Source organism: Phocoena phocoena, chromosome 16 (genome assembly GCF_963924675.1).
Source record: "Phocoena phocoena chromosome 16, mPhoPho1.1, whole genome shotgun sequence".
Taxonomy (NCBI): domain Eukaryota; kingdom Metazoa; phylum Chordata; class Mammalia; order Artiodactyla; family Phocoenidae; genus Phocoena; species Phocoena phocoena.
In genome coordinates, this window is record NC_089234.1 from 59,418,181 (window position 1) to 59,442,532 (window position 24,352).

The 24,352-nt window shown below is 38.4% G+C and overlaps 1 protein-coding gene across 2 annotated transcripts in view; it reads left to right on the forward strand.

Annotated features, from left to right (window-relative positions):
- CFAP70 (cilia and flagella associated protein 70) overlaps positions 1-24,352 on the forward strand; it is an 85,090-nt gene that overhangs the window by 8,799 nt on the left and 51,939 nt on the right. The window contains exons 3-9 of one of the 2 annotated variants that reach the window (XM_065894357.1): positions 8,016-8,114; positions 8,287-8,366; positions 9,571-9,750; positions 12,386-12,568; positions 14,897-14,991; positions 19,049-19,148; positions 23,730-23,864. In XM_065894357.1, the coding sequence (XP_065750429.1) occupies positions 8,016-8,114; positions 8,287-8,366; positions 9,571-9,750; positions 12,386-12,568; positions 14,897-14,991; positions 19,049-19,148; positions 23,730-23,864 (872 nt within the window). Of the gene's footprint in view, positions 1-8,015; positions 8,121-8,286; positions 8,367-9,570; positions 9,751-12,385; positions 12,569-14,896; positions 14,992-19,048; positions 19,149-23,729; positions 23,865-24,352 lie in introns of both variants that reach the window. The other variant, XM_065894358.1, reaches the window with a different exon arrangement.

Below are 24,352 nucleotides of genomic sequence, written 5' to 3' on the forward strand. Positions count from 1 at the left end.
AAGTTATGTGGAGATTTTCTTGCCCTTTTGGAAGTCTGAGGTCTTCTGCCAGCATTCAGTAGATGTTCTGTGAGAATCATTCCACATGTAGATGTATTTTTGATGTATTTGTGGCAGAAGGTGAGCTCCCCATCCTATTCCTCTGCAATCTTGATCCGATTGATGACCCATACTTGTTATTTTTTGTTTTTGTTATTTTTTAGTGGCACATCTCCTAAGGTGCCTGCGAAAACCCACAGATTCCAAGATCCCAAACCCGGAGAGGTGGACCTGAGAATCTATACAGTATTCTAGAGCAATGCTTTCCAGACCTTTCTTTCCATAACAGTCACCTGAGAGAAAGTAATCTGGGAGAAAGTAATCTTCAGGATCCCACCCCATACCACTAAATTCACAATTGCCATGGGAAGAGCCTAGGTAGCTGTACCTTGGGAAAAAAATGTCTCAGGTGATTACTGGGAAACACTGTTCAAGAGCAGTGATTCCTAGCTCTGGCATAGGTGGGAATCAGTCAACCACGGAGGCATCCATTTGACCTGCCCTCTTTTATCCCACCCACTCTCTTCTACTTCTTTCTTCTTTCCTCTGTGCTTCTCTGTCACCCCAAGTAAGAGTTGTATCTCAATTGCCTTCTTCCCTAGCATGCTGGATAGGAAAGGCAATACTGGACCCTTATTTTAAGCATGTCACTGAACTCGTGAGAAAGAAATGGTAGTTCCTTTGTTCCAGAAACAAAACAGAAACTGAAACCTGGAACTCTTGAACAGCTGCCGTTGGTGTGTGGTGGTGTGGGGGGAGAGGGCAGTATTCTAAAACCCAGGGGCTTGGATTTTAATGCTCTTGCAGAGACAGAGACTTGGGCTGCTGTAGATGGGAAGTTGAGAGTGAGACCACCTACCTCGTCGTAAGCCGAGACTCTCAAAAAGATTGGACTAGAAAAGAAGTTCACTCACCATCATATCTGTCTAGGTGCTGGGTAGACAAAAAAAATTTCTCTAAGAATTAGTAATCATAGAGTTATGTTGATCATTAAATAATATGTATTTTCTTAAAACATACAAGGAACATTTGTATAATAAAAGCTGGCCACTTACCAGGCCACAAAGCAAGTCCTGCCATATACCAGAGAATCAATAGCATACAGACAAAGCTTTCTGACCAAAATACAACAGTCAAAAAAATAAGAAATAACAAAAATATAGCAAAAATTATTATGAATAATTCATGAGACAAAGAAGAAATCATAATAAAAACTGCAAAGCAGCTAGAATCAAGTCAACAGTAAAACACCAAATACCAAAACTGTGGGATATAGCTAACGTAGTGCTTAGAGATACATTTATAATCTTAAGTACAGTCATTAGAAATTAAGATGAATTTTTTTTTTTTTTTGCTGTACACGGGCCTCTCACTGTTGTGGCCTCTCCCGTTGCTGAGCACAGGCTCCAGACGCGCAGGCTCAGTGGCCATGGCTCATGGGTCAGGCTGCTCCGGGGCATGTGGGATCTTCCCGGACTGGGGCACAAACCCGTGTCCCCTGCATCATCAGGTGGACTCTCAACCACTGCGCCACCAGGGAAGCCCATCAAGAAGAATTTTAAACAGAACTTCTGCCTCCAAGAAGATGGACTAGATATACTTTCCTCTATTCCTCTCAGAACTATAAACCCTGGACATTATTTATATAACAGACTCTGAAAGGTAGAGAGAAGAAAGAAATGAGACTTGAGGAAAGACAGTATGAGTTCCTTGGGTTTTCTTTTTGCCTCATCTATCCCAAACTGTATGCTGAAGAAGCCAGCAACCTGGAAACAAAAATGGGTACAGATCAAACCAACCAACCAACAACAAAAGTCTGCTCTCTCTAATCAAAAGACCAGGAAAGGGGGCAGCCTAGCATGACAGAAAACATTTAGACAGAAACTGCTCTACTCCAGTCAAATGCCCAGAAAAAAAAACTGTGGCCCCACCCATACCCAAGCCAAGTGGGGAACCTAGGCTTACACACGCACAAAGCTGAAATAACATGCCTCAACACCCTACTTGAGTGGTGTCAGAGAAGACCAAGTAGGAAGCCAGGACTTTTGTGCTCTATGGTAATGACCCCCCTCTCTCAACATGTGCTTTTTGTTTTTTGTTATTTTCCCTTTGGCCATGCTGCGCAGCTTGTGGGATCTTAGTTCCCTGACCGGGGATTGATCCTGTGCCCAGGCAGTGAAAGCACCGAGTCCTAACCACTGGACTGCCAAGGAATTCCCTCAACATGTGGTTTTAATGGAGACCACATGGGGAGCCAGGGCTTCTGCCGCAATCTGGCAGTAACGAGGTGCTCCTCCGCTCCCCACTGGCGTGTGTCAAACAGGGTCTAGTGTAAAATCAAAACTCACCATCACCTAGTGGTAATGCATCTACACCCACTGTAGTATCAGTAGAGAACAAGTAAGGAATCAGAGCCCCCATTTTCCCTCAGCAGTACGGAGGAGCTGCCCCACTCAGGTATTAATGGAGATTGAGTGGGGAACCTAGACTTCTATCTCCACCTGAAAATAATGAGGCATTGCCTCTCCCCTTCCTGTGTAGGAGCGGTGTCAAAAAATGCCAGCAAAAAAGAAGGTTTAAGTATGATTCAGAGTTTCATAGCATAATATAAAAATTCCAGGTTTCATTTGAAAATCACTCATTATACTAAGAACTAGAAGATCTCAAACTGAATTAAACAAATAATCAGTAGATGGTAACACCAAGATGATAGATATGTTAGCATTATTAGACAAAGATTTTAAAGAAGCCATGATAAAAATGCTTCAATGAGCAATTGTAAACATGTTGGAAACAAATGAAAAAACAATAGATAGACTCATAGGGGAAATAGAAAGTCTCAGTAAGAAATAGAAGATATAAAGAAGAATCTAGTAGAAATTTTAGAACTGAAAAATACATTAACTGCTATGAAAAGCTCAGTGAATGGGCTCAACAGCAGAATGGAGGAAAAAGGGGAAAGAATCAGTGAACTGGAAGATAGAACAATAGAAATTACTCAATCTGAGTAATGTAGAAGAAATAGACTAAAAGAATATGAACAGAACTTCAGAGTCCTGTGGGACTATGCCAAAAGATTTAACAGTGTTATTGGAGTATCAGAAGGAGAGAAGAAAGAGAGTGAGGCTGGAAAAGTATTCAAAGAAGTTAAGCCTGAAAACTCCCCAAATTTGGCTAGAGACATAAACCTACAGATTCAGGAAGCTGAGCAAAGTCCCAACAGGATAAACCCAAAAGAAATCTGTACTAAGGAACACCATAGTAAAACTTCTGAAAACTGAAGACACAGAAAAAAAAAATTGAAAGCAGGGGAAAACAACTACAATGGTATCAGTTTCTCATCAGAAAACATGGAGGCCCAAAGGAAATGGAACAATATTTACAAAGTGGTAAAAGAACTGCTCACCTAGAATGGAATACCTAAATAAAAGATATGAAGTGGAAATCAAGATATTCTCAAATGAAAGAAAACTAAGAATTTGTCACCAGAAGACCTACCCTAAAAGAATGGTTGAAGGAAGTTCTCTGAACAGAAAGGGAATGATAAAAGAAAGAACCTAGAAACATCAGGAAAGAAGAAAGAATATGGTAAGCAAAAATTTGGACAGATAAAATAAGCTTTCCTTCTCCTTGAGTTTTCTAAATTGTGTTTGACACTTGAAACAAAGTATAACACTATCTGATGTGGTTCTGTATATTGAGAAAGTATTTTTGGCAATTATAAACAGGGAGGGCAAGGGGACATAAAGGGAGGTAAGGTTCTATACTTCATTCAAACTAGTGAAATGATGACATCAGTAGATTGTAATAAATAGTATATATATAATGCTATACCTATAGCAATGACTAGAACATCTATACAAAGAGATATATTCAAAAGTATTATAGATAAATAAAAATGGAATTCTAAAGAATGCTCAGGTAATCCAGAGAAAGGCTGAGAAAAGAAAACAAAGAAATGAAAAAGAGGGGCCAAACAAAACCCAGCAGACTTAAGCCCTAATATATTAATAATTACATTAAATATATCAAGACACAGAGATTACAAATTCGATAAAGAAATACACTATATACAAGAAACTCAAAATATAACCATATGGTAAGGTAAAAAGTAAAAGAATAGAGAAAGATATATCTACATAAATATAAAACTACAAAACATTGCTGAAGGAAATTAAAGATGACACAAATAAGTTAAACATATCACATGTTCATGGATCAGAAGATTTAATATTGTTAAAATGTTAGTACTTCTCCAAGTGATCTACAGATTCAGTGCAATCCCTATAAAAATTCCAAAGACATTTTTTTGCAGAAATAAAAAAAAACCTTTCTATAATTCATATGAAATCTTAAGAGACCCCAAATATCCAAAACAGTCTTAAAAAAGAACAAAGTTGGGGATCTCGTACTTTGTTTTCAAAACCTACTACAAAGCTACAGTAATCAAAACAGGGTGATATTGACAGAAACTGAGACATACAGAACAGTGGAATAGAATAGAGAGCTGAGGAATAAACCCTAACATATATGGTCAAATGATTTTTGACAAGGATGCCAAGACCATTCAATAGGGAGGGTAAGTCTTTTCAACTAGTAGTGCTAGGAAAACTGGATATCCACATGCAAAAGAATGAAGTTGGACTCTTACCTAACACCACATTCAAAACTTAATGCAAAAATGGATCAAGGACCTAAATGCAAGTTCTAAAACAATAAAGCACTTAGAAAAAAACATAGGTCAAAACTTCATCATATTAGATTTCTCATTGACTCTTGGATAGGATAGCAAAGGCACAGGTAACAAAAGAAAAAAATGGACAAATTGAACTTCATCAAAATTTAAAACTTTGGGGCATCAAAAGACACTATCCACAGAGTAAAAAGGCAACCCACAGAACGTGAGAAAATATTTACAAATATTTACAAATCATATATCTGATAGGGGGTTAATATCCAGAATACATAGAGAACTCCTAAAATTCAATACCAAAAATACCCCAAACAATTCAAAAATGGGAAAAGGATTTGAGTAGACTTTTTTCCAAAGATGATCTACAAATGGCCAGTAAACACATGAAAAAATAGTCAACATCACTAATTAGGGAAATGCTAACCAAAAATACGAGCTACAATCTCATACCCATTAAGATGGCTTCTGTCAAAGAAACAGAAAACAAGTGTTGGCAAGGATGTAGACACATCGGAACCATTGTGTACTTTTGGTGGGACTGTAAAATGGTGTGGTTACTGTAGGAACTGGTGGTTCCTCAAAAAATTAAGCATAGAATGACCTTATGATCCAGCGATTTCACTTCTGGCAATATATACAAAAGAATTGAAAGGGTCTCAAAGAGATATATGTACACTTATGTTCATAGGAGCAATATTCACAAAAGGTAAAATGTGGAAGCAATCCACGTGTCCATTGACAGATGAATGGATAAGCAAAATGTGGTATATACGTACAGTAAAATATTGTTTGGCTGTAAAAGGAAGGAAAGTGTGACATATGCTATAGCATGGATGAACTTTGAGAACATTATGTTAAGTGAAATAAGCCAGTCATGAAAAGACAAGTACTGTATGATTTCACTTATATGAGGTACCTAGAGTAGTCAAATGCATAGGGATAGAAAGTATCCTGGTGATTTCCAGGGGGAGGGGAAAATGGGGAGTTATTGTTGAACAGGTATAAAGTTTCTATTTTAGAAGGTGAAAAGAGTTATGGAGATGGATAGCTGTGATGGTGGCACAAAAATGTGAATATACTTAGTACCACTGGACTGATACTTAAAAATGATTAGGATGATCAACTTTATGTAATGTGTATTTTAAAACAATTTTTAAAAGACATAAAAAAGAATATTCTGCCATTACTCATGAAAACTTTGATAAAATGGACAATTTAGAAAACCTAAAGAAATGGAAGACACATCAATAGAGTGAAGGAGACTTAAGAGACACCAGCTAATCACAATGTGTGGACCTTATTTGGATCCTGATTCAAAGAAAATGCTGTTGAGAGGTATGAGGTGGAACAAAAGGAAAGGCATACCATATTAAACAGGAATGCTCAACATAACAAAGATGTCATTCTCCCTCAGTTTACCTGTAAGTTTAACATGATCTCTATAAATCTGCCAAAATTATTTTTTTTAATTATAGAATGCTTACAGAAAAAAGTTTTTTTTTAAATTTATATTTTATTTATTTATTTTTGGCTGCATTGGGTTCTCATTGCTGCACATGGGCTTTCTCTAGTTACTGCTAGCGGGGGCTACTCTTTGCTGAGGTGCGCGTCCTTCTCATTGCAGTGGCTTCTCTTGTTGCGGGGCACGGGCTCTAGGCAAACGGGTTTCAGTAGTTGTGGCACACAGGCTCTAGAGCGCAGGCTCAGTAGTTGTGGCACACGGGCTTAGTTGCTCTGTGGCATGTGGTATCTTCCCGGACCAGGGATTGAATCCATGTCCCCTGCACTGGCAGGAGGATTCTTAACCACTGCACCACCAGGGAAGTGCCCAGAAAAAAGTTTTTAAAGTAAGAATAATCAGGAATTTCTGAAAAAGTTAATGAGGGATTATTAATCCTACATGAGAGTAAAACATAGTGTAAGACCATAATAAAACAATGAGGTGTTTGTGCATGCAGAGACTTACAGTTTTTAGGACAGACTAGCAGGTCCAGAGATTGTCACCAGTACTTCTGGTAAGTTAGCATCTGATTAAGATGACATTTCACATCAGTAGGGAAAAAGATGGTCTATGTAATCAATGGTGTAAGGACACCTGGGTAGCTCTCTGGAAAAAGATGTAACTAATATCTCAGAATTACACCAAAATAAATTCTAGGTGGATAAAAATGTGTACAAAGTTAAACCATGTAAGTATGTACCATAAGAAATCATGGAATTAAAACAAATAAACATAGGGACTGGGGACTTCCCTGGTGGTCCAGTGGTTAAGAATCCTTCCAATGCAGGGGACATGGGTTCAATCCCTGGTCGGGAACTAAGATCCCACATGCCACGGGGCAGCTAAACCCGTGTGCTGCAACAACTGAGTCACACTCTAGAGACCACGTGCCACAGCTAGAGAGAAGCCCCCACGCCACAATGAAGATATTGCGTGCTGCAACGAAGACCCAATGCATCCAAATAAATAAATAAATAAATATTTTTTTAAAAAAGGAAAAACGGACTTTCAGGTTCCTTCTTTATTTTATTTTTAAAATTTATTTATTTATTTATTTTTGGCTGCACTAAGTCTTCATTGCTGCACGTGGGCTTTCTCTAGTTGTGATGAGCGGGCGCTACTCTTAGTTGTGGTGCACGGGCTTCGTGTTGTGGTGGCTTCTCTTGTTGGAGAGTACAGGCTCTAGATGCTCAGGCTTCGGTAGTTGTGTCATGCGGGCTCAGTAGTTGTGGCTCACAGGCTCTAGAGTGCAGGCTCAGTGGTTGTGGCACATGGGCTTAGTTGCTCTGCGGCATATGGGATCTTCCTGGACCAGAGCTCGAACCCGTGTCCCCTGCATTGGCATGCGGATTCTTAACCACTGGGCCACCAGGGAAGTCCCAGATGATGATTTTTAGTCTTTCCTAAAATTGATTGAGGGAGTCATGACCAGTAATTTCTTATACATGAAATAGAATAGAAAATACCTAAGGATTTTGAGCTAAGGATGAATATTACATGAAACTTTGTTATAATCATATGTATCAGTAAATTTATACATATGTGTGTACATGATTATGATGTAAAAATCCTTTTTAAAAATAATTTGCATGCAAAAAGATTAATAAGTCACTGAGGAGGTCCAGTATCTTCCACTGGAAGTCACTAATAATGGTGCCTTCTCGAGTTTCAAGTTCATTTCTCTTAACTTGAATTTCTCTGACAATGCTTTGTTTGTTGCACCTTGGTTATCTGATGTGTGAGCTAGACATGTTCTCATTTTCTTTGTTTTGATTTTTCTAGTAACGATGACTGAAGTTTTACCAAAGGAAAAGAAACAGAAAGAGGAGAAGACCATGATTCTTGGTCAAGCTGTGGTGGACCTTCTTCCTTTACTGGAAGGTCAGATGTGTGATTTGCTCAAAAGCAGAAATAAACTTATTTCTCATAAAACTTAGTTCCAGAGAAGTGCAAAAATCAGCCTCAGTGAGTTTGAGGGATTCACTGAAAGATGAGCACAGTTATTTCTGCCTAACCCTTCCTTCTTTGGCTTGACTTGGCCTTCTTTTCGCAGGAGAGAGTTCGTTTGAAACGATGGTCCCATTGCACCCTGTGCCAGGCTCGCCCTTGGAACCTCTTCGATCAGGTATTAAGGTAATCAGAGTTTTAACTCTTAACATATCAGCCTGATATTCAGTCAAGCCTGTCTGCTCTTAAGGTTAAATTTAGTTGAGTCCAATTCATCAGGCACCTTCTTTTCACAGGCACACATAGTGCTAGGTTCTGGGAAACAAAGATGAATAAGGCAGACTCCTACTTTAGGAGTTCATAATCTACACATCAGAGGTTATGACCAGTGTGATTAAATGGTGGGTTGGGGCATATGGACACAGAGTAGGTATCTGTTACTTTGCCCAGGGGTAGATGCAGGGAAGGCTTAACCATGGAAATGCCTCTTTAACTATGACCTGTTGAATTAAATTAAATAGTATATGAATCTAACATCTAACACACTTTCTGGCATGGTAGCCTGCCTCTGGTCATTGGAGGAGGGGAAGCATGAATTGGTAAGCTGTGTTACTGGTTTGTGTTCTGGACTTTGTTTCCCAGTTCCTCCTGGGATCAGTAGCTTCTTGGGGCACTGCTTTTGCCACTCTTGTGCAAGTACACTCACTCTCAGCAGATACCACAGCTGTCTTCAGTTTTGCACAAGTAAGGCCCAACTGCCCCAACTATTCTGAATGCAGTTCCTTACTTAACCGTTGATGTAGGCCCCTTACTGATTCTTGTTGATTCTGACCTTCGAGCTGCCACAATCCACTCCTACATCTGCTGTGATTCTCTCCTTCTCTTATTTTAGGATGTGATTGGTTTCTTCTAGGTTTTTTTGGTAGATCTGATTTAATTTGCTTTCTGTCTTTCAATGATTCCTAAAAATGTGTAGTCCAGTGATGGCATTTCTTGTTTTCCAGGGCTATTGTAGCATTATTGTTTTATTGGATATAAAGATAATCATTTAATATCCTTCTGTCATTCCATGTGATTTGTGCTGGAAAGAGGTAGATATCTGGGCTCAATCTGACTTCCTTGGTCCAGTGTCCCAGTCTATGTACTGTTGATTTCCCTTAGATCTTATAGAAGAAGAGAAGGGAAGGGCTCTAGCTTAGGGATAAGGTTCTCTTCTTGGCTTTATCTCTAACTCATGGGACCTAAAAAAAGCTATTTGAATCCTCTGTATGGAAATAATTAAACCTGACCTTCTTACCTTGAGCAATGATGTGAGGTTCAAATGAGATAATGTGGAAAAATGGAGGCCTCTGGCATTTTCAAATGTCTGCGTAATTTTATTCTTTTACAGCAGTGCAGTCTTGAAGTTAAAGTATTTGTGGCAGAGCCCTTATTGACCGCAGCCCAGATCTCAGGAGGCAATCTCCTGAAGGTCACATTGGAGGCTGCCTACTCTGTGCCTGAATCCTTCATTCCAATGGGGCTGCTGCAGAACTTCATGGTTGGTCTGCAAGTTCCATCAGCTGGAGAGGTAAAGACTTACAGCAAGATATTTATAGAGATTTAAACACTCATATGGTCATCTCTTCCTCACCTTCTAAGATTTCATTCAAAGCAGGCTCTGTTAATGGCTGAGATTTATTTTAGGCTCAAAAACATAAAGTTTACTTCTGTTTTATACATGCATGTTAATATTTATAGTTTACATGTTATATACTTGTATATATATATATACTACATATAATTTATATCAATACATACATATTTATGATGGAAAATATATAAAACATTTAAAATCTGACAATTTTTGGATGTAGTATTTCTTTTTTTTTTTTTTGCGGTACGCGGGCCTCACAGTTGTGGCCCCTCCCAGTGCGGAGCACAGGCTCCGGACGCGCAGGCTCAGCGGCCATGGCTCACGGGCTCAGCCGCTCCGCGGCATGTGGGATCTTCCCGGACCGGGGCACGAACCCGTGTCCCCTGCATTGGCAGGCAGACTCTCAACCACTGTGCCACCAGGGAAGCCCAAGTTTAGTGTCTTTTTAAAATAATTAATTTATTTGGCCGTGCCGCATCTTAGTTGTGGCACATAAATTCTTCGTTAGGTTGCCGCATGTGAGATCTTTTAGTTGTGGCGTGTGGGATCTTTAGTTGCAGCATGTGGAATCTAGTTCCCTGGCCAGGGATCGAACCCTGGCCCCCTGCATTGGGAGCATGGAGTCTTAGCCACTGGACCACCAGGGAAGTCCCTGGTTAGTGTCTTTTGATCCCCCAAAATTTTAAATTCTGATGAAGTTCAACTTGTCCATTTTTTCTTTTGTTGTTGTTACCAAGAAATCATTGCCAAATCTGATGTCACAAGGCTTTTCCCCCTGTGTTTGTGTGTAAGAGTTTTATAGTTTTAGCTCTTATGTTTAGGCCTTTGATCCATTTTGAGTTAATTTTTGTATATGGTGTTAGGTAAGAACCAACTTCATTCTTTTGCACGTGAATAACTAGCACCTGCTTAGCACCATTTGTTGAAAAGACTGTCCTGTCCCTATTGAATGGTCTTTTTTTTTAAATAAATTTATTTATTTTATTTATTTATTTTTGGCTGCATTGGGTCTTTGTTGCTGCACGTGGGCTTTCTCTAGTTGCGGTGAGTGGGGGCTACTCTTCATTGCGGTGAGCGAGCTTCTCATTGCAGTGGCTTCTCTTGTTGTGAGCATGGGCTCTAGGTGTGCAGGCTTCAGTATTGTGGCGCGTGGGCTCAGTAGTTGTGGCACGTGGGCTCAGTAGTTGTGGCTCACGGTCTCTAGAGCGCAGGCTCAGTAGTTGTGGCACACGGGCTTAGTTGCTCTGCGGCATGTGGGATCTTCCCGGACCAGGGCTCTAACTTGTGTCCCCTGCATTGGCAGGCAGATTCTTAACCACTGCACCACCAGGGAAGCCCTGAGTGGTCTTGGCATCCTTAATTTTGACAATTTTTGCTGGCGTTGGTTTTTTTGTGTATTTTTTGAGGAGCAGATTTTCAAAGATTCTTACTCTGCTATTCTAGAAATGCCCCTCCTTCACAGAAGTTTTAAAACTTAACCCAAAGAACTAGAATAGTTGAGTTACAGGTTATGCCAATTTTACTTTTTATAAGAGACTACAAAATTGCTTTCCATAGTTGTACAAATTTACACTTCCATCAACTATGTATAAGCATACTGTTCTCTTCACAATGCTGTCAACACAATATTTTCAGACTTTGACTTTGCCCATCTACAGTTTAAAATAGTATCTTATTGTTTTAATGTGCATTTCACTTATTATTAATGATTTTTAGCATGTTTTTATTTAAATGTTGGATTTTTGAATTTCCCTTTCTATAAATTGTCTGTTTATAACTTTATCAATTTTCGATTGCAAGTATATTTTAGATAAATTACAGATATGAAAATACCTATATTTTTAGCCCTTTGTCAGACTTGTTTGTTTTTTAAAAGATAAGTCTTAAAAAGGTACATCATGACTCTCATATAAATATAAAATGACATAAAGGGTTTAAACCAGTTCAGAGGAGAATCTGGGGACTTCCCTGGTGGTCCAGTGGCTAAAGACTCTGTGCTCCCAGTGCAGGGGACCCGGGTTCTATTCCTGGTCAGGAAAGTAGATCCCACATGTGGCAACTAAGAGTTTTCATGCCACAACTAAAGATCCCACATGTGGCGACTAAGAGTTTTCATGCCACAACTAAAGATCCCACATGCCACAGTGAAGATCCCACATGCTGCAACTAAGACTCAACCCAGCCAAATAAAGAAATATTTTTGAAAAAGGAGAATCTGAACAAATGACCCATGTATACAAGCAACTAGGAATCTTGAAATATATTTGCTAATAATTCAAAACTTATCAGCCATAGTGCAATAATCAGTTATATCTCCACTGGACAAAATACATGTTCATATCTATGGACAAGAATAATTTGCATTATTATCAATTTTCTATAAATTATGGAATTATAAAATAGCAGCAAGACAATGAAGGACACAGGCCCCTCTTTAGAAACAGATAATCACAGAAGGATCTGTTAGAGAACACCTGGCATTCCATTGAAAAGACACTTCAGTAATCTTTTTTTGTCCACTTCAGAGTCTTTCACAAAATTTCCTGATACATGCTATTTATTTCTGTAGAAAGACTATCCCATTTTCTTCAAGAATGGAACTCTGAAGCTTGGAGGGGAAAGAGAACCTGTTCCTCGGCCCAAAAAATGGCCTATCGCCAACATTCTGGCTCCAGGAGCTAATAACATTCCTGATGCTTTCATCGTTGGTGGGCCCTATGAGGAAGAAGAAGGGGAACTCAACCGTCCTGAGGTGAGAGAATTAGGCGGGTTTGGTGATAATCTCAGTGCACTGACATATGATAAAACATATGTTTACAGTTTGTAAATCACTGTAATTCATATACATCCATCACCTCTTAAAATAAAACAAGTGTATGTCAAAATAAAACAATTATCTATAAAGTTCTGATTAAAATATTTCCTGACTTCTTAAGTCCAACAAACAAAATCATTGATTTAATTCATATTTATTCTTTATTTTATTTGAAATTTATTTATTTATGAGTAGGTTATAATACAGTTACAGGTCAAAATAAAACATTAAGAGATATGCAGTTAAAGTCTCCCCCCTCCTCCATGTCTCTTCCTCCTAATTCCTTCCCAGATCATCACCCTGGTAGTTAACCTTTGTTTCCTTCTGGTTACAGTTTTACGCATATAAAAGCAAAAGTAAATAGTCAAAAGAAGACTCAGAAGCAAAAACATTTAGAAAAGTAAAGTTTCCTCGAAAAGGATGCAAGGGAGTCAGATTTCAGAAAGACTGGCTCAAAGACATCAGTGTAGTAAAAATCAGGGATCAAATTGTTTTTCTTTAGGGAGTCCAGATTTATAGGAAGTATTCAAAGTCTTGCTGTTTTGAGATCTAGAACCTGTCAAGAAGACTCTGCTATTTTTGCTTTATCTCAAGTGTGAAATGTTTATTTATTTCTTTTTAATTGAGTATATATAAAGTGCTTAATCATATTGGAAGTAGGGAAAATGTGTTTTTTCTTCACATACTCATACACACGTATACCTACACGTATTCTTTCCGTCATTTTTTTTTTTCACAAATGGTGGCATACTCACACACTTCTGCAACTTGCTTTTTTCCCTTTATAGTGTATCTTGGAGATTTCTTCCACATTCTTTTTCTTTCTTTATTTGTACTTGTATAACAGAGCAGGACCCTATGGGACCTTCTGGGGACAGGCCTTTCCCCCAAATCCTCTGCTTTAGCTCCTCTCTGAAGTACCTAGATAATAATATTTGATGCACATTTCCTGAGCTGTTTTTACAGATGTGAAAACCCCCTACCAAATGGAAGATGACCGTGAGCACATAGGCCCAGGCCTCCTGGAGCCTAAGTACTGAAAATGTTAACCCCTGTGACACCACCCTGTTCCCTCACCATCAGCCAATTAGAGAATTGTGCATGAGCTGATCACATACCTTGCGACCCCCCTGCCCCCCCCACAGCAGGCTTTTAAACATTTTTGCTGAAACTCTTCAGAAAGCTTTGGGTTTTTATGGCATGAGCCACCCGTATCCTTGCATGGCCCTGAAATAAACCTTTTTTTCTCTGCTCCAAACTCCAACGTTTTGGTTTGTTTGGCCTCGCTGTGCATTCGGCACACGAACTTGCGCTAACACTTGCTTTATGATATACTTTTTTTAAAGTATAGACATACTTTAACTTGCTTAACCAGTCTCCTGTTGGTGAACATTTCAGTTGTTGAAATTATTTTCTTTTTGTTCCTTCCCTCCCTCTTTTTTTCTTTCTTTCTTTTTCTTTCTTTCTTTCTTTCTCTTTCACTCTTACTTCACATTTTTCTACAACCTATGTTTGTCAAGAGCATAGAAAATGCTGTAAACACATTTGCAAATATATTTTGAATGAGCTGATAATCATTAGTGGAAACATTCAATAAAGTAATTTTACAATGAGTGGTTGAATTACTTTCAGTATCTGATTCTAAATATTTTAAATAGAGATAAGGCTAGCAATATTTTAAAAACATTGTGCAGTGTCTTTTCTCATCATTGTGATTACTAAAAATTCATGCTCTTCTTACATTAATGTTTTCATTTAGATCAGATATTTTATTTTAGATATTTAGATTTTATATTGCATTTTAATTTAGATAACTAGTTCTCAACCCTGGTTGCTCATCAAAGTCACCTGGAAAGCTTTTAAAATAGTAACCATGGCCAAGCTCTAACCCAGATCAATTACATAAGAATTTACTTTTAAAATAATACCAATGCCCAGTTTTTGATTTTTTTTATCAGCTCCCAGATAATTCTAATATGCATCCACGGTTGAGAATCACTGATTAAGGTTATGTGAGTGAATATTTGGCAGTTAGTATTAGATTGATATAAGGATAATATTTTATTTTATATACTGTATTAATAGTAAAGTACCCTAAAATTTAAGATGGTGGTAGTATTTTCAGTAGTAGTCATACTTATAGTAGTATTAGTAGTAGTAATAAAAGTATTGTGACCAAATCCATTAAAAGAATGCCCCACAGATGGAGCAGGAGACAACCATGGCATACTGAGAGAGTAAAAGTCTCTGTCTTATGATTTATAGGACAGGGAATTTAGGAACCAAGCAGAGTGCATAAAGAAAAGGATTACTTGGGACTTGGAAAGTCGCTGCTACCTTGATCCTCCTGCAGTGATCAGGTAGGAAGAGGGAGGGAATATGTCTAACCAACAGAGATGTAGGTGGGAAGAAATGTTACTTTTGTTTATTTATATTTGAGTTAAGGTGATCCTGAGGTTCTCTTCCACCACATCTGCTAATAGCAGGCTTCTAGTGATGGTAGCTTAACCATGGGGGATTCTTGTTTCGTTCAGAGCTGGTATGTGTGGTGGCTCTACAGTATTATTAGATATCCAGGCTCAATCTTTCTCTTTGCTCTACCTTCTTTAACATGTACGTTCCATCCATAAGGTTGTCTCATGGTTCAAGATGGCTATTGGAGCTCCAGCCTGCACTTTCACATTCCTGTCAGAATGTTGGAAGAGGGGAGTGCTTATGGATTAAAAAAGGACACATGCTGGCTGTATTAGCCCCTCTTATAGAACCTTCCTGGAATCTGACAACCCCTGTTTACATCTCATTGGCCATCTCTCGATGCAAAAGATGCTTAGGAAATAATGGTTTTGTTGGACACATTGTCACCCAGACTAGATCAGGATTTATATACTAAAGCAGAACATGACACAGTTTTGTGTGGGTAACTATCGGTCTCTGTCACAGTGACCTGGAGGTTAGGGAGAGGTGAGAAATAGAGGATTATCAATATATGTATAATCTGAATGAAAATCTCTGTTTTTTTCAAATAATAGACTATTTTTTAGAACAGTTTTAGGATTACAGAAAAATTGATCAGATATTTCAGAGTTCCTATATACCCAATTTGACAGTAGTATATAATATTAATGTACATTGTTGGATTTGATTTGCTGATATGTTATTAAGGATACATTGTTACTATTATTACTTTGAACAGTTATCTATTTGACTAATTGAAAATAAGAAAAAATTTTAATTTATTTTACTTTAATCTGTTTCATTCTCTGATTTTCTTCCTTTCTTTATGTAGATCCACGTTTCTGGCCCACATCATTTCCTTTTCTCTGAAGACTTTTAGCATTTCTTTTTTTTTTAATAGGCATTTAAAAAAATTAAATTTATTTGTTTTCATTTTTGGCTGTGTTGGGTCTTTGTTGTGTGTGCAGGCTTTCTCTAGTTGCGGCGAGCGGGGGCTACTCTTCATGGCAGTGCGTGGGCTTCTCATTGTCGTGGCTTCTCTTGCTGGGGAGCACGGGCTCTAGGCATGCGGGCTTCAGTAGTTGTGGCACGTGGCTCAATAGTTATGGCGCACGGGCTTAGTTGCTCTGCGGCATATGGGATCTTCCCAGACCAGGGCTCAAATCCGTGTCCCCTGCATCGGCAGGCAGACTTCCAACCACTGCGCCACCAGGGAAGTCCCCAACTTTTAGCATTTCTTGCATGGCAGGTCTACTGGCCACAAATTCCTTCCATTTTTGTTTGACTAAGAAAGTATTTTTCCTTCACCTTTGAAGGATAATTCTACTAGATACAGAATTCTAGGTTGGTGGTTTGTTTCTACACCACTCTCTTCTTGCTTGCATGATTTCTGAAAGGAAGCCCAATGTAGTTCTTATCCTTATTCCTCCATAGATGAGGTGTTTTTTTCTCTGACTTCTTCCAAGATTTTCTCTTTCTCTTTGGTTTGCTGCAGTTTGAATATGATATACCTAGGTGTAGATTTTTTTTTTTGGTATTTATTGTGCTTGGTGTTCTCTGAGCTTCCTAGATCTGTGGTATCTGCCATTAATTTGGTAAGATTTGTAGCCATTATGACTTAAGATATTTCTTTTGTTCCTTTCTCCCTTTCTTCACCTTCTGGTATTCCTGTTATACCTTTTGTAATTGTCCCACAGTTCTTAGATATTCTGTTGTGATTTTTAAATTTTTTTCCCCTTTCCATTTCAGTTTGGGAAGTTTTTATTGGCTCAGTGGCTTCAAGATCACTGAGTCTTTCCTCAGCTATGTCCAGTCTGTTGATAAGCCTATCAGAAGAATTGTTCCTTTTTTTTAGTGTTTTTGATTTCTAACATTTCCTTTTGATTCTTTCTTAGAATTTCCATCTCTTTGCTTATATTACCCATCTGTTCTTGCATTTTGTCTGCTTAATCCATTAGAGTTCTTAACATACTAATCATAGTTATTTAAAATTTTCTATCTGGTAATTTCAAAATCTGTGTCATATCTGAGTCTAGTTCATATGCTAGCCTTGTCTCTTCAGACTGTATTTTTTCTTGCCTTTTACCATTCCTTGTAGTTTTTTATTGAAAACTGAACATTATGTTTTGGGTAGTAAGAAATGTGGTAATTAGGTTTTTTACTGTAAGTTTTTATGTTAACCTGGCTAGGAGGTAGGCTGTGTTTAACACTTGCTGTAGCTGTAGATGCTTGAGGCTTCAGTGTCCTTTTGCTCCTTCCCTGTTGTCTTTGGGTTTGCTAAGAGCTCTTTCCTAAACAGGGTTTGTGTTTTGCAGATTCTCAGTTATAATTCACTGTTATTATACTGGATCCTGTTGATGTGTGGCGGTAAGGTGTTGGGGAAGGGAAGTGTTCTATAATCCTGTGATTAAATCTCAGTATTTTAATGGGTTTGAGCCCATAGGTTGTGACTTCATAAGTGTGTAATAGTCTTTTTTTCTTCCTCTCTTCATGTGAGACAGGAAGGCTAAATAGGACTGGAGTTGTCTAATTGCCCTTTCCCTGGGTCAGATAAAACTCTGGTTAAGTAGTTTCCCTTACAGAGCAGGCCTTTGTTATGGAGAATACTCTGGACATATTTTAATATGGTTACCTTTCCTTTCTCCCTGCCTAAGGCTATTCTCTTGCTTTCACAATGAGAGTCTGATGGAGCTCCTTGATTAAAACCCAAGAACGTGTGGGGACCCCCTAAGACTGGGCACCCAGGAGTTTTTAACTCTCTGGTGAGTTCACGCTCAGCCTCCAACAATCTTTCAAAATTATCATTAAAGTGTTTCTACCAGTTACTGGCTCTAATGGCTTCTGATGCCTGTAAGCTGATCTCAGCTGTGATTCTCTGTACTTGCCTGTTTTCTAAACTTCCAGGTGGCAATTTGCCCAGTGAACTTAATTCTTAGATGGATCTAAGAAAAGTCATTGATTTTCAGTTTGACCAGCTTTTTTCTTACATATGCCTTTATTTTTTTAATTAATTTATTTGTTTGGCTGCATTGGGTCTTAGTTGAGGCACGCAGGCTCTTTGTTGCGGCATGTGGGCTTCTCTCTAGTTGTGGTGTGCGGGCTCAGTAGTTGCTGCGCACAGTCTCTCTAGTTGTGGCGCTAGGGCTCCAGAGTGCGCAGGCTCAGTAGCTGTGGTGCATGGGCTTAGTTGCCCTGTGGCATGTGGGATCTTAGTTCCTCCACCAGGGATTGAACCCTCATCACCTGCATTGGAAGGTGAATTCTTAACCACTGGACCACCAGGGAAGTCCCTGACCAGCTCTTTTCTTGTTGTGACGACAGGAGTGATAGCTTCCAAGCTCTTTATGTGTTTGAGCTGACAATGGAAGTCTTACTATGATTATTTTCACAGTAGAAATAAATGTACTTTATACTGTTTGCATACTTGTCTGATTATTTCTTTAGAATAAATCACTAGAAGTGGGATTTGTGGGTCAAAGGCTATGAACATTTTAAAGACTTTTGATTCATGTTGTCAAACTGCTCTCAAAAATATACAATTTGCTTCTGCTAGCAGTATAGTATAATTATTTTTGGAATTTTATTGCTATGAGAAGGTTTTTTTGTTTTGTTTTGTTTTTGCGGTACGCGGGCCTCTCACCGTCATGGCCCCTGCCGTTGCGGAGCACAGGCTCCGGATGCGCAGGCTCAGCGGCCATGGCTCACGAGCCCAGCCGCTCTGCGGCATATGGGATCTTCCCGGACCGGGGCATGAACCCGTGTCCCCTGCATCGGCAGGCGGACTCTCAACCACTGCGCCACCAGGGAAGCCCTATGAGAAGGTTTTAAAAGCCCACACGCCTAATAAGAATTTTTACATATGTGCATTCCATTACTTTTTAAGAGAGGAATACTTCCTTTTGACCTAAATTATACTAACCCCATTTTGCATGTAATGCTAATGGACTGATTTTTGATCTGCAGTTTTCAGAAGCGAATTGCTGATTGCCGATTTTGGCCTGTAGAGATCACAAGGGTTCCTCTGGTTACTGTACCCAAAGGGAAATCTGCTAAATTTGAGAAGGTAAATTAGTTTACTTAAAAATATTTATATAAGAAATGCTGGGTCAGACCCAACCTGTTTTTCTGCTTCTAATTCTGATACCAAAGGAAAATATGAACTGTGTGGCTGCTCCCTAGGGTGACCAGCTCATCCTGGTTTGCTTAATAGTTTCTCGGTTTTAGTGCTGAAAGTCTCATATCCCAGGAAACTCCCTTGTTCCTGGCAAATCAGGATGACTGGTAACCCTAGTTCCCTATTGTCCACTAACAATTATTTAGGCTTTATTCTCAGATATCCTGTTTCCCTCTAGCTCTTTATTATAGTTTTAACATGGGTAAAACCATGAAAAATAGCCTTTTTTAAATGCTTTTCTTTTCTTTTTTTAAAAATTTATTAATTTAATTTATTTATTTTTGGCTGCATTGGGTCTTCGTTGCTGTGTGCGGGCTTTCTCTAGTTGCGGAAAGTGGGGGCTACTGTTTGTTGCAGTGCACAGACTTCTCATTGTGGTGGCTTCTTTTGTTGCAGAGCATGGGCTCTAGGCACGCGGGCTCAGTAGCTGTGGCTCGCGGGCTCTAGAGCTCAAGCTCAGTGGTTGTGGCTCACGGGCTTTGTTGCTCCATGGCATGTGGGATCTTCCCGGACCAGGGCTCGAACCTGTGTCCCCTGCATTGGCAGGCAGATTCTTAACCACTGAACCACCAGGGAAGCCCCCAAATAGCCTTTTAATACATCAAAAGTAGTTAAATATTGGCAATATGGTTCAACCTACTACATCTTTCTAAATTTATTTTAGACTTACCTACTTAAATTGTTTAGCCCACTAATTAGAGTAATAGGATTCATAGATGTACTACTATTCTGAAAAGATACAGCTTTGATGAGCCTAGAAAAGTTCTCTACCGTATTTTGTTTGTTTATGATAAAAATAAATGCATTTGTCCAAATGACTGTGTTTCCAGTTCATCCCACTTACTATGCCAACAGTTGCTTCCTATCATGCTGAAGAAGAAAACCATGGGAAATAGCCTAAGAAATGTCCCCTGCAAAAAGTCTTTTTTAAAACTTGAAATATAGTTGTTGCACAATATTATTAGTTTCAGGTGTACTACATAATGATTTGACACTTGCAAACATTATGAAGCGTTCACCATGATAAGTGTCCCCATACAAAGTTATTACAATATTATTGACCACATTCCTTATGCTGTATATTATATCTCTGTAACTTATTTGTTATGTAAATGGTGGTTTGTACCTCTTAATCTGCTTCATCTGTTTCTCCCACCCCTTCCAGCAACCACCCGTTTTTCTCTGTATCTATGAGTCTGTTTTTGTTTTGTTTTATTCTTTTTTTTTGATTCCCTGTATAAGTGAGATGACGTGGTATTTATCTTTCTCTGTCTGACTTATTTCACTTAACATGATACTGTCTAGATCTATCCATGTTGTCACAAATGGCAAGATTTCAATTTTTATGGCTAAGTAATATTCCATTGTGTATATATATATACACACCACATCTTCATTTATCTTTTGATGGACAACTAGGTTGCTTCCATATCTATTTTAAATAATGCTGCAGTGAACATTGGAGTGCATATATCTTTTCAAGTTCATGTTCTTGTTTTCTTTGGGTAAATGCCCCAAGGTGAAATTGCTAGATCATATGGCAGGTCTATTTATAATTTTCTGTGGAACCTCTGTAGTGTTTTCCATAGGATCTCACCAATTTACAATCTTGCCAACAGTACATGAGTCTTCCCCTTTCTCCACATCCTCGCCAGTGCTTCTCTGTTGTCTTTTGATGGTAGCTATTCTGACAGGTGTGAGGTGGTATTTCATTGTGGTTTTGATTTGCATTTCCCTGATTGTTAGTGATGTTGGGCATCTTTTCATGTGTCTGTTGGACATCTGTATGCCTTCTTTGGAAAAATGTCTATTAAGGTCTTCTGCCCGTTTTTAAATCAAGTTGTTTGGGTTTTTTGATGTTGTATGAGTTCTTTGGATGTTAACCCCTTTTTAGATATATAGTTTGCAAATATTTTTTCCCATTCAGTAAGTGGCCTTTTCATTTTGATCATAGTTTCTTTCACTGTGCAAAAACATTTATTATTTTTTAAAATATTTATTTATTTATTTAGGCTGCACCGGGTCTTAGTTGCAGCACATGGGATCGTCACTGCGGCATGTTTTAGTTTCTTTATGCAGGATTTGTAGTTGTGGCACATGGGCTTAGTTGCTCCATGGCATGTGGGATCTTCCCGGACCAGGGACTGAACCCATGTCCCCTGAATTGGCAGGTGGATTCTTAACCATTGCGCCACCAGGGAAATCCCAGTGATGCATTTTAAAATGGGAATGTTTTCTTAATTTCTCTTTCTGCTAATTTGTTGTTAGTATATATAAATGCAACTTATTTCTGTATGTTAATTTTGTACCCTGCAAATTTATTGAATTCATTTTTTCTAGTAGCTTTTGGATGGTGTCTTTAGGATTTTCTATATACAATATCATGTTGTCTGCAATGACAGTTTTACTTTCTCCTTTCCAGTTTTCCTTTTATTTCTTTTTGTTGTCTGATTGCTGTGGCTAGGACGTCTAATACTATGTTGAATAAAAGTGGTAAGAGTGGGCATCCTTGGGACTTCCCTGGGATGCAGTAGTTAAAAATCCATCTGCCAATGCAGGGGACACGGGTTTGAGCCCTGGTCTGGGAAACTCCCACATGCCACGGAGCAACTAAGCCCGTGCGCCACAACTCCTGAACCTGTGCTCTAGAGCCTGCTAACCACAACTACTGAGCCTGTGTGCCACAACTACTGAAGCCCACATGCCTAGAGCCCGTGCTCTGCAACAAGAGAAGCCACTGCAATGAGAAGCTGGCGCACCGCAACAAAGAGTAGCCCCTACTCGCTGCAACTAGAGAAAAGCCCGTGCAGAGCAACGAAGACTCAATGCAGCCAAAAATAAATAAATAAATCAACAAATAAATAAAAATAAATGTTAAAAAAAAAAAGAGCGGGCATCCTTGCCTTGTTCCCAATCTCAGAGGAAATGCTTTCAGCTTTTCACCTTTGAGTATGATGTTGGCTTTAGATTTGTCATATATGGCCTATATTATGTTGAGGTATGTTCCCTCTATACCCAGTTTGTTGAGAGTTTTTATCATAAATGGATGTTGAATTTTGTCAGATGCTTTTTATGCATCTATTGAGGTGATCATATTATTGTTATTCTTTAGTTTTGTTAATGTGGTATATCACATTGATTGATTTGTGGATATTAACCCATCCTTGCATCCCTGAGATAAATCCCACTTGATCATGGTGTACGATTCTTTTAATGTATTGTTGAATTCGGTTTGCTAATATTTTGTTGAGGATTTTGGCATTTATTCTCATCAGGGATATTGGCCTGTAATTCTCTTTTCTTGTGATATCTTTGTCTGGTTTTGGTATCTTTGTAATATATAATATGCATTGGCTAACATTCCTTAGATTTCTAAAGCAACATAATGTTATCACATGAAGATAGGGCTTTTAATCTAATTTCTAATTATTGTTATAATCAGCTAAATCAAAGAGATTACTTTTTTTTAAAAAGATTTTTTTTGATGTGGACCATTTTTAACATCTTTATTGAATTTGTTACAATATTGCTTCTTTTTTTATGTTTTGGTTTTTTGGCCACTAGGCATGTGGGATCTTAGCTCCCCAACCAGGGATCGAACCCTCACCCCCTGCATTGGGAGGCAAAGTCTTAACCACTGGACCACCAGGCCCTCAAAGAGATTACTTTTAACCTTGTAGAAATTAAATGTGTTTTCTTTCACTAAACTGATTTTTTTCTTTCACTGAACTTTCTTTCACTGATTTTTTTCCTTATGGCAAACCATACAACCATTAAAAATTATGTTAAAATATATTTACTGACATGTTCTTCATCTTTGTAATGAGAATTTAGATGAGATTAAGGTTGGCAAATACATGACAGCAGACTGTCAGTCATCCTCCTTCATCCGTGGCAGATATTACTGATCAATCAAAGCATTCTTTTCTTTTGAACCCAAATAAGGACACAGAATCTTTCTCAACACAGTATTCTAAAACACCTCCACTAATTGGTTAGAATTTAAGCATAAGTTAAATCCTATTTGTCGTCACTGATGCAGATGATTTGTAAGGCCCCTCTCATTCATATGAATCTGTGAACTAAAGCTAAGGCCACAATCTGTTTTCTTTTAAGCTTTTGTTGTTATTACTGATTTTTGCAAAGCTTCACTTTTTCCTAAGAAGCAACATGGTGAAATTGACATTTTGGTTGAATATATATTAGTAATTAGTTTGCATATGTGTTGATCCAACTATTATCTTTACTATTCATGGTGTTAGTATACGTTATCTCAGAGATCATGGTGTTTTTAAACCCAATTATAAATAAATAGATAAATGAGCGGAGACCCAAAATGTATACGTAACTGACCCAAATCAAGTAGCTCAGCTAGTCCTAAAGTCAGGTCTTTGAACTGCTAAGTCAGACTTCCATACTTTAGCTACATTACTCTGTAGCACTAACAGCTCTCTGTTTTTATTCCTTTAGACTGATGATGAAGGTCGGCTTTCATTTCATGGTGTGGCTTATGTTAATATGGTGCCATTGCTGTATCCAGGTGTGAAGAGGATTCGGGGAGCTTTTCATGTTTACCCTTACTTAGGTAACACAGTCTATGAAAAGGTAAGAAAAATTTGAAGAGAAGGTATCATCCTAACTTATTCTTATGTATGTGTTTACCTACATCTTTCGCACACATAGCTTTGCAATTGATATTTGGAACCAGCTGGTATACTGGGATGTTAAATATGGAACCTTGAAGTCTTCTGCCCTTGAACCTTAAAAACTTTAGGATAATGAAATCCAAAAACTGGAAACAACCCAAATCTCCATCAATAGGTGAACAGAAAAACAAATTATATGGTATAGCCATACAATGGAATACTACTCAGCAATAAAAAGGAATGAGCTATTAACACGTGCAACATGGATGGATCTCAAATGCATTATGATAAATGAAAGAAACCAGACGAAAGAGAGTACATGCTGTATAATGCCAATGAAATACAATTATCAGAAAGTAGTGGCAGAAAGCAGATCAGTGGTTGCTTGGGAACAGGGATAGAGGGAAGAATGGACTACAAAAGAAATATGAGGTAAGTTTTAAGGAT